Below are 11,046 nucleotides of genomic sequence, written 5' to 3'. Positions count from 1 at the left end.
CCAGAGCACGCTTCTCAGCTCACGAGTCCCCTTCTAGATTCTGGGCCAAGTGAGTTCAATATCAATTCCTGTCTGCTTTGTGCTAGTAGCCTCTTTTCATATTCTTTCTCCCAGTACTTCTCCCCCCACCTCCCCACCTCTGTGGGACTAAATTAGTACCTTGTCTGAGACGAAACCACCAGTCAGAAGTTGCTTTGTCTCCTGCTCATCCTGGCAGTTCCCTGCAGCTGCTCCTGTCTAGGTTTGGTAGAACACAGTTGCCATTCTTGGAAAGTTTACCAATCTTTCACTCTGTTGTAATGATATTTCCTTAGTCTCGTAACACTTCCTAACCTTGCACATGTTGTTTCCATGTTTACAACACACTGAACTGTTCAGTGATTGCTCAGTGCAGCCTCTGTCCCTTTCCTCTGTCATCTCCAGGTAAAAGCACTTATTATTTAGACAAAACAAAGCCAGTTCAGCTAGAAAGCCTGAGAGAAAGATGTGTGAGAATAACCAAGCATTTAATCTTGATGAAAACACTCACCTGAGATATTCCAGAGAACTCAAAAACCCAGCTGGAGTGAGTAGAGGCAGGGCTACATTCACCCCAAAACTGAGTTGCTCTGTCTCTTGGCAAAAAGGCACTCGAATCAGGTCAGTCATAGCTCCAGGAAGCATTTCCCTTCACAGGATCCCAAGGGAAAACAGCCAGCTCCCTCCATCTTAGAATTAATGGGCTAATCATCTCGTTAGCATATTGCATAACCTAGGCAGCTCTGTGCTCAGCAGGCTGGTCTCTGTCTTACTCCTCACACCCCCTTCTCCCTGGCTACAGGCAGCCTAAGCCTCTCACTTGGAGCCCCAGATTCCTCCTCTGGGGGAACAGCAGCCAGTAGAATTTTTATCAACCTCCTCCTGTCCCCCAAGACAGCTCAAATCAAACATTTTAAGCTCCATAAATCCATTTAAACTGTTTCTACAGAAAATTCATGACCACCTCCAGGCATGCTGTCATTAGAAGTTAGGCATCACTCCAGCCTAGTTGCAGGGAGAATGGAGACCAGTCTCAGAGATGTTTGACATGTAATTCAGAGTGAAAAGGCTACCTGTGTGACTTGCCCAGGCTCTCCTGGCTTCTGGAGTAATCTGAGAGTAAAATGGAGGTCGCAGCCCAATAGCAGCTGAGCCCTTTGCTCACACTCCCCTCCCTTTCCTCTTCATACAATCATCACTCTGACTGATGTCTCAGCAAAACCTGACACCCTAACTAGCACTAAGCAGGGCTAACTAGTTAATGCAGAAGAGCCTCTGAGAACTGAAGCACACCCCTCTTCCTATTTACTTTGACAAGCCCTGTAAAGAGAAAGCCACCAATGTTTGTTATAGGTAGGGACGGCAGCCCTGGCTCAGGATGTCAATGCATCAGACGTTACTGAGGGTCCTGAGAGTGCTTTGGGACAGCAGCACCATGCAACTGCCCTGCTCTGACATTTTCCCCGAGACACTGGCTGTGGATCAGTGACAGAAACGGGCTGATGGCTGAGCTGGAGCGTTCATCTGCTCAGACACACATCAGCACTCTGTGGTGGGTTCTCACCTTGGGGTTCTTCATGAGTAACGTTTTCCAGGGGGAGGTTGCAGGGAAGATGGGTCTGTGCAGAGCTAAGGTAGGTAAGGGGTTGAGATAGGTCATGTCTTTGCCATGCATTTTCCACATCTTTTCCTCATTGTTGCCACAAGTTTGGTGGGTTTTGGGCAAGTTTTGGGCACGGTGGCATGGCAATGAGAGAAATGGAGATGAGGAACCCGCTCGTGTAGCTGACACAGTTGCTGATCAAGAGCTGTTTACTCAAGGGCTGCATGGAGACTCGGGAAGTACTTGCCTCAGAATGCAAGTGGCACTGCAAATTAGTTGAAATATCTACTGCCTGGCACTGAGTGGTTTTTTTAAACATCTCTTAACGTGGCAGAGACTTCTTTTGTAAACTTAAATGCAATTAATAATACTGATTTAGCCACATCCACGCTGCTTTGAAGTCTAATGCTTCAGCACTCTCACAGTTACTGCTCCAGATGAGTTCTAGGGGCCTTAGCAATTGCTTGCTGCTGCTATTTTGATCCTATGCCCTAGGAGTATAAACTCAGTTATAGAAACTCCATCTGAGTCCATTTAATGAACTACATGAATCAGAGCCCTGCAATAAATCCCAATTAGAAATGAGAGTACAAGGAATATTGATCCCCTTAAAACCTTTCCCAGCTTTTAGGGTCTGCTCAGTCACTCATCGCTGCAGCAGCTACTGAGCCAGCTGCCCATTGCCCTTCATTGGCTTCCTTGGGATTATGGTCAGATGAAGAGGTGATTGAACAGATCAGATGGTGGGAGCGAGCCCCCACGTAACCCTTCTTACACACGCTGCAGTCCTCTGGCTCAGGTTTTATTAAGAGCTAACTCAGAGGAAATTTCTAGAGCAGCACTTGCCGTTCCTCTGAGCAACAGCAACACAAGCCCTCTGAGATGCTGTAATGTGCTACTAATGGACAGGGTGTCTGGAGGTTGTGAGTGCACAGAGGTCACAGCTGCCAGCATGGCCATGCACAGCACGTCCGGGCAAGGGGCTCAGCACCACTAGCTCCAGGGCTGTGCCTTGTGTGCAGTGTGTTGCAGGATGGAGAGCCCCTGTGTCAGTGAAGCACACATCATTCCAATGAGGCATTTGCAAAGCAACTTTGAGAGGCCTGCTTAAGAGGGATGTGTGCCCTCCCAGCCCAAACACAGGCCTCAAGGTCAGATGATTTGTCATTTCCAGACTGCCCTGGATGATGTGCAGTGTCCAGAAGCCCAGAGCCAAAGGGCACGGGTGGGATCTGAGCTGTTACATTTCACACTGGAATCCAGAGAGCTGGGTTTGGCTGGATTCACCTCAAATGAACATATCAGGCTTCACAAGCCAGGATCTGCTCCACCCCATACCCAGAAGCACTTCATTCTCAGCTGTGTGCAGCCCACGCCTCGCAGTAAGCGCCAAGGGAACTCCTATCCAAGCTGTTGCCCTGTTTCCCTTGGTTTGGTAAAGCCCCCTCGGAGCAAATGAGTTGAAACATCTACTGCATGGCACTGAGTGGTTTTTAAAACATCTCAACATGGCAGATGAGGTTTTTTTGCACCACAGGGGAAGTAATTGCAGTTTTCTAGCTGCAGCTGGGGCATTGGCATGGCAGCAAGGTCCTGCCTTGCAGGCACCCTTCCAAAGGCTCTTTTGGGTGCAGCAAGCAGCCCCCTCCTATGGATATCCCCTATCAGGAGGCTTTGCTTGTCCTGGGAAAGCCACTGTAACAGCCCTGGGGCAGCCTGACAGCTTCACAGGGCAGCAGGTGCTACAGATGCTCCTGGGCAAAGGGGCTACGGCCTGCTGGCAGCTGCTGGCCCTGCCAAGGGCTCTGGCATGCTACAGGCAGGCACCACCGACCCAGCTGTGTCCTCTTCTGACTCAGAAAGAGGAGCTGCAAAGACAGGGGAAAACCAGCTTCTCTGTTCCTTGGTGCCAAGCTCATCTCTGATTTGGGGGCCCAGCTCAGGCTGCCAGGTTGGTGTTCACTGATGCTATATGTTGTTAATAACATGAAACGAAGCTGGAAGTGGGGGAAAAGGGAAGAGGTTTGCAGAAATCCAGACCTCTTCTCTCTGGGACAAAGGATTTGTGCTCCAGAGGCTTCCCCAAGCTCTTCAGCAAAGTCTCAGCACCTGCCAAACTCCTGCCAAAAAAGCTGAGAGTAAACAGAGGTGGCTGTGACACTTAAATATTGCTAATGAGCATCAGGTGTTTGCAGGGGAAGATGGTTCCTCTCTCATACAGTAATTATTTTAAAGATCTGTTTAGCATTTAGATTGCTTAGGGGGAAAAGAGCTTGGAGAAGTTGATTGCCTCGAAAAATGCTCCAGTATTAAGTAGGTGTCTTTGAACATTGCTTTCATCTACTCAGACAGAAAGCAGAGGTGACACTTCAGCTTGGGATAATTAGAGGGACTTTGACATCATTTGGTTGTCCTTGTCAACAGCATGATAAAGCCTAGCCTCTAGATAAAAAAACACAGACAACACATCTCACACAATAGTGTTTAAGAGAGTTGAAGCACAGAAGACTAAAGGAGAGGACTGAGCCAAAAGAACCAGTCTGAACATTTGCACTCGGTGAATTAACCCCAGCAGAGACCCTTTGCTGTGCCTTCAGACTTGGCTGCATCTGTTGCATTTCTAATGCCCCTTTTCATCAACATATTTATGGCTGCAGCATCATCAGCTCTCACAGACTAAACAAAACTCTCAGAGGTGAAGGCACCTCTGACAGCCCCTGGTATGGCAGGAGGTAAGAGCAACGGCTGAGGCAGGAACTGAGCTCTGCCGAGGCAGCCCAAGCTCTCAGCCCCAGGTCAGGCTGCACCATGCTGACCCCTGCCTCATCCAGGGGATGGTCTGAAGCTGTTTGGAGCTGGCCAGAAGCACAAGGCAGCCTGCAGGTCTGATACAGCAGGCTGAGCAAATACAGCCATTCAGAATTCAGCCTCTGCTACACTTCCCTACTTTTCCTCACAAACCTGCAAAACGACACAGAAAAGAAGACTTTTGCCTCAGAAGGGGCCCTCCACACCACTTACATGCTTCTCTCCTTGCAGCATGCTGAGCAGCAGAGGCAGTCCAGATGGTATTATACAGCCCACATCTACACAGCAGCTGTCACTAAGCTGACCACCCCAGGTCAGCAGCCACCACACTCACAGGGAGCACAGGCTGCTCCAGGGAGGGCAACACTGAGCTGCACAGGGAAGGCAAAGCAGCCCTGGGCTCTGGCCACACAATTCAGGGAGAGGAGGCCTTGGGAAAGGCAATTTGAGACAGATGAGGAGGTGCAGAAGGACCCATGGGTGGCTTTTTGGGTCAGTGACTCATTTGGTTCAGCTGATGCTCATGAATTTGAGCATCCCCCGGGCACTGGCCAGCTCGTCAGCCAGTGCAGTGCTGAGCAGCAGGCAGCGCTGCTGGACTGGTTTCCATGGAGATCAAATCCGGAGAAGCTGGTTTCCTCCATTAAACCAGGATTTTGTCCTGAGTGGATTATTTTGTTGTCTTCCCTCCCACTCTCTTTTCTCCTTTGCCCCTGCAGTGCAGCCACAGCTGCCTGTATCCTAACTGCTCCATCTGCAAAGCCTCACCCGGCTGTCACACTGGAGCCGCTCTTCCCACGCGGGTGGCATGGCCCTCACTCAGCTCTCAGCACCTCCCCACTGTCACTCCAGCACGGGAATCCCACCTGGCTACAGCCTGGCTCTACTTACCAGTCAGCCAGTGTTTCTCAAACAGATGCACATCAGCCAAGAGAGCAAGAGGCTGTTCCCTCCCGTCGCCAGCGGCACCTTTGCAGCCGCTGCAGCACAGAGACGTTTCTCACACAGCTCTGGACTGATCACAGCTCTTTGCAAAACACCTCAGAGAGACAAAGCCCTAGGCATGTGGGTGGCAGCAATGCTGCCTTGCACCCAAGCTGGTAGAGTGGCAGAGGGGCAATGCCTCCTGCCCACCCGTGGGCACAGAGCTCTGCCCTGGGCCAGAGGCCCAGCCTGCTGCAAACACCTCCTTTATTTCCCCAGAGCAGTGCCCTGATGACTTTTTTGCTACCATAGCAGCAAAACAGACACACTGAAAACAAGGTTTGTTTCAGGTAGATCTAAACATCTCATTTCAACATTTGCAGTTCCCTGAGGCTTCTTTGCTTCTGCTTAAAATCCTCACAAGGAAGGAATGGATCTCAGCCCCTCAAAGGGAAGGCAACAGAAAGGATGCAGGAGGGTGTTGGTGTGTTTGAGGAGGGAGCAGCAGGCAGCTTTTCCAGGTGCTTCTGCAGTGTGTATTTCTAAAGTGAAGAGGCCTGATTAGACAGACAGAGGTAGCCACCACAACAAACCCTGCAGCTCAACAGCAGAGGGGTTTGACAATGAGACCCTCACATAAGCTGTCGAGCACATTCCTGTTAACAGACTGCAGAACAAGGAGGTCTGCTAGCACCTGACTTTCATGCTGAACACAGCCTGGAGAATATGTGTTTCCAAGAAAACAACCTACTCCTGAGTGCTAAAATGAACTCTGAGTGTTTAAACCTCCCCCAACAGACCCAAATGCTTCATTTGCCTTGTGAGACATTTACTGTGTTTGACCCAACCATGTGGCCACTGGCAATGTGGTGCTTCTATGTTTTTAACCTCCTGCAAGGAAATTACTCCCCTGTAGTTTCACCCACACTTGGTTCTAGTCTCCTTCAATGCAACTGTTTCTGCTCCAGACTCTACCTCTACATGACAAATGACAGCACCTTCAACTCCATCCTCCTCAGAATGAAACCCATCCCTCACTCGTTTCTCCTTCCCCTGCAGTTTGTCTCTTCATAAGACCACTATTTCACTTTCCTGGACAGGACTAATTAAAGTATTCCCAGCCATCCTTTCAGCCCTGGTTTCCTCGGGCACCTTGGTGGCCATTGCTCAGGTGTGCACAAGGGCTCCAGGGATTTAGCAGCACTAAGAAAGCTGCAACCCTTCTCCTTTTTACCGAGTCCCACCGCACCCAGACACCAGCTGCACCACCAGGCAGCACAGACAAGCACCAGCTTCCCCCAGCAGCTAACTCCAGCACACCTTCCCCCTCTTTCCCTAGCCAGAGGCTGTGGCACAGCTGCTTTCTGGAGAGGCAGACCCAGCTGATCCTAGCTGGTAAAAGCCTCTGTGGGTGAAGCAGCAAGCAGTTCAGCCTTGATTTTAAGCTCAAAACCTCCAAGTTGACATTGCTGGCTAAGCCTTGTTATAAAAACCAGCCCACCAAGGTGAGAAGAGGAAAGTCTGTCAGTCTACCTGGGGAGCCACAGTGCTGCAGGGTCTGCAACTCAGCCAGGAGGCATCTATGGGTGGTGATGCTTCCCTGCCCTCGAGCTAGAGGCAGAAGGAAGACCTTTGGGAGGCTGTTAGCCTGAGGAAAAGATCAGTGAGAGAGTAACAGGAAAAGTTAATTCCCCCACCCCCAGCTATTTCCTTCAGCAGGTAAAGGCCAGTCCATGAACTGCTTTTTGCTAGACAGGATCCTCCTCTCTCCAGGCAGCTGAGGAGAGCTGCTTCTCAGTTTCTACTGATGTGCCACTGTATCCCAGAAATTTCCCTGCCTCTCCTGCAGTGATTCTAGAAGCCATGTGAAGAACTGGGGTATGGGTGTCTGGAGGAACAAAGCCCGTGAGAGGCAGGGGCCAGGCAGGAAAGGAGGGGGGCTGTCCTGCTGGGAAGGCAGGAGGGAGAATGCAGGCTAAAACACTTGTTTCAAAGTGGATTTTATTCCAGGCATTAAACAGATTCTGGCACATGCTTTCTTCAGGAAAACAGATCTGGGTTCCACATAAATTACATCTGGCAAAGAGCAACTTACAAGTGAGTGGGGAAATAAACCTCTTGAAATCGATTTCTGTATGACAGCAGTTTCAGCTCCTCTTCAATAACCCCCATGGGCTCACACTGCTGCAACGACAGCTCTCCTAAAAGCTGTCACCAATGCACATGCTCTGTCCCCACAGTCTAGGGGGCTGCTTAAAGTGAACAGGAGAACAAGGACGAGCAGCTGCTTGTTCTGACTTAAAGAAACAAACCCCTGGGGCAAGTTCAAGGGGTCAGTCCGTTTGCTTTCAGAACCAGGAGAGTCCTGTTCCAAACCATGGCACTGTGTGGACCTTGGGGGAAAAGCACTGGTAACTTCATTCCTCCTTCCCTTCAGCACAAGGGAGACAGGAGGGGTGGTAATGATGAGTCTGGACAAGGCTTTGTTCACTCTGAGGAGAAGTTCAGTTTGCTCATGCTTGAAAGCAGCTTTTTGTAATGCACCTCTTCAGCAACTGCTAAAATCCACTGGAGACCACTGGCTTCCAGAAGCTGACGTGGGAGGAGGTCTGCACTGTGAGCAGTGCTGTAGCTGACAGCAGAGTAAGCAGTGGGGAGGTGACCCCAGGAGAACGCATCCAGGAGCAGGTAGTTAGGGCTCTGGTAGCCCCCAACGCCAGGGGCAGTTTACACTGGGGCATCTGCCCACCTTTCCCTTTTCTCCCCCAGGCCAGGGCACCTGAAGAAGGAGAGTGTCTGACCTTCAGCTGCCCCAGCTGGATGCCAGTTCACAGAGCTCTGCCAGGTACTGAGCAGCAGGAAGAGAGGCACAAACCAACACAGCTAGTCCAGGTACCTCAGCAGCCTCCAACCCTGCAGCCGAGCCCAAAGGCGAGGGCAGTGGCCAGCGTGCTGACCAGAGCCCTTTGAACCAGGGCTGGCCCAGAGCTTGGAGACTCTATAGAAGCAAGAGCTTCTGTGGTCTGCAGCAGTCAGGAGAATCATTTGTAGAGGAGCTGGGTCCTAGTCCCGGTAGGGTTATGAAGAAAGAGCTGCAAGAAAGCTGCACACAGAGTGGGAGCAAGGAGGAGGAAGCGGGACCTGGGGAGGAGTGAACATGCTGTTAGCTGGGACCCTTAAGCTGCTGGCCAGTGAAATGGGAGAAGCTCAGATGGCCCTCTTGATGAGAATACCTGATCCTTTAGCACTCCCTTGCATACAGGGCTTATGTACTGCACCTGCCCACTGGCCCTTCCCCTGTCTTTGCATGATGTTTCCCAAGGCAGGTGTGTGAGCACTTGACTGCTGCAGCTAATGGAGCTGTTCTGTTGGCAGCATCTCCTGCACTCCTCTTTAAAAGCAATTGCTAGTGGGATGGCATCTCTCCCTGTCACGAGTGCCTGCCCTGCCCTCCTTCCATGCCTGTTTTCTTTCCTTCTCTGCAGGCTCCTGGCCTCAGAAGTTCAGGCCCAAAGCACACAGGGAAAGAGGAGCCTCTGCAGAGCCAGCGTCCCTGTCCCCACACGGAGTGTGGCTGCACTGTGCCGTAAGCTGGGCACCAAAGGGAACTGCTCCTGAGTTTTCATGGCACAGGCAGGCTGTTCCTCTGGTTAATCAGTGCCGAGGTGGTGAAGGGGGGAAGAGGAAAAGAGCTGCAGCCACCTGACTGATTTCATTTCTCTTAAGTAAAAGAACTGAGAACAGCAAAACCCCCCATTTCTCACACAAGCACTTCTGAGCACGTGCAACCTACAAAGAGCTGTTCTGTTCTTTTGTCAGCTCCTCCAGCTAGTACAAGCTGGGAGAAAGAATGAAAAAAGGATACAAACATGACCAAAGGCAGCCAGCTGTTCAGAACCCAAATGAACAGCCTGTTCCTTCTACACCAGATCACAAAGGATCCAGGCAAGCCACTGCCTACCCAGGCTGGGCCCATCATCTGGTTCCCCCGCCAGGCTCTTGGGGAGGAGGGCTGGTTTGCAAAACCTAGCTCCAAGAGGAAAATTTAACCCATCTAATAGCAAAAGAGGAGGTTGTAGTTGAATAGGTAAGCTCCTCCTGGCAGGTCTGAAAACCCACACTCGAGCCACAGCTGACTGGTACCTGCAGCAGGACTGGGATGGTGGCTGCAGACACCAGTTGGATTTGGTATTTCCAGAACACAAAGGAGAGATCTCCCTGTGCTGTGGCAGTGGTTGGGCAGGGGCAGTTTCAGCTTCACCACCTCACCTCCTCAGGGTGCTCACAGAGAGGAGAGCTGGGCATCCAAAGTGGCTTTTCCACCTCCTTGTAGTGATACAGAGAGAAAGCAACTGGGCAGAGGGGCTGGGTGGCTCCTCACACTGGGCTGTTGGTCACTAGGGCCACACAGAGCTGCAGAGCCAGCACAGGGACTGTGCTCCTGCTCAGCCAGCAGCAGGAAGCCTGTGATGACTGAGGGGCTGCCTCCTGCAGCTGCCAGTGGCTGGGAGCACCAGGAACTGGAGCCAGAGAATGGTCCCAGCTTCCCCAGCATCCCAAAGCAGCAGCACCTGCCTCCAAGCAGCTCTGCTCTGCAGGACTGTGGTACCCAGATGCCAGGTCCAGCTGGGCTGCAGCACCCATGGAGGCAAGGCTGACCTTCCACCCCTACAAAACTAGAAGCAAGAATTCAACAGGGAGTAGTCCCCAAAACAAGCCCTGGTTGTGCTGCTAAAACACACTGTCCCTTTTCCAGCTCTCTTGTCAGCACTGTGCCAACCTCAGGCCATCTGGCTGCAGGGCAGCTGCTGCAGGCAGAGAAAGAATCAGGCCCACCAGCAAGAGGTCCCAAACCTGCCCCAGGGTCTGCTCCTTCCTTCCCAGCCCCTCCACTCATTGTGATGACTCTTCTCCTTGGCCAGTGCTCTCTGACAGAAGCAGCAGCATAAATGATGCCCAATGTCAGAACAAAAAGCCAGGGAAGCCAAAGAGCTACCAGTGTTTGTACAAGCATCGCCTGAGCAATCCAGGGTTCTGGATGCAGAGAAAGGAACAGATGGGGAGAGCTGCAAGGTCACTCAGTGCTGGGCTGGGTCCTCCCCCCCTCTCTGGTACAGCTGTGCATGGACAGGAGCTACAACAGAGAACTTGAGACAACAGATGAGAAGATTTCAACAACTCCTCACTCTCTGACCCCCAGCTGCTTCCCTAAAAACCTCAGCTGGAATGGGGCCTTGCTGATGGGCACAATGAAAACACTGAAGGTCAAACACACAAACCCATCTTCCCTTCCCATCCCCCTCTGTTCCCAGAGTCTCATGCACAAAGAAAGGAGGAGATCTCTGTGCTACCATCATGTTGCTTGCAGCAGCTCCCACTGTTGGGCAGGTGAACCTGCTTGGCAAGGGCTGGTCACCACTCTCCCACTCTGGTTCTCCAGGCAGAGACCGCTGACAAAGTGTTGAATGAGGCCACCTTTCATCTTCCACTTCTGTGAGAGGGCAGAAGAAACGTGCTGTTACTTCCATTCCACATGTGCCTCCCAGCTGCAGGAGAGGGTGAGCACAAAACTCAAACCTCAGCAACTGGGGAGACTGAGAATCTGGGGTGGGCAGCATGTCCACTGCTTTCCTGCATTAACAACAGCTTGAGTTTAGCAGAACAGGGAATATTCAGAAGGCAAACAACACACA

The 11,046-nt window shown here is 51.5% G+C and overlaps 1 protein-coding gene across 2 annotated transcripts in view; it reads right to left on the bottom strand.

Moving 5' to 3' along the window:
- Positions 1-7,370: 7,370 nt before the first annotated feature.
- Positions 7,371-11,046, bottom strand: part of GALNT16 (polypeptide N-acetylgalactosaminyltransferase 16) — a 55,776-nt gene continuing 52,100 nt past the window's right edge. Inside the window, exons 15-16 of one of the 2 annotated variants that reach the window (XM_061998263.1) lie at positions 10,705-10,844; positions 7,371-8,494 (exon numbers count right to left, since the gene is read on the bottom strand). In XM_061998263.1, coding sequence (XP_061854247.1) covers positions 10,707-10,844 — 138 coding nt within the window. In that variant the 3' untranslated portion in view covers positions 7,371-8,494; positions 10,705-10,706. Of the gene's footprint in view, positions 10,845-11,046 lie in introns of both variants that reach the window. The other variant, XM_061998262.1, reaches the window with a different exon arrangement.

Source organism: Colius striatus, chromosome 6, assembly GCF_028858725.1.
Source record: "Colius striatus isolate bColStr4 chromosome 6, bColStr4.1.hap1, whole genome shotgun sequence".
Classification (NCBI taxonomy): Eukaryota; Metazoa; Chordata; class Aves; order Coliiformes; family Coliidae; genus Colius; species Colius striatus.
This window is presented reverse-complemented; position numbering and strand designations above follow the sequence as displayed.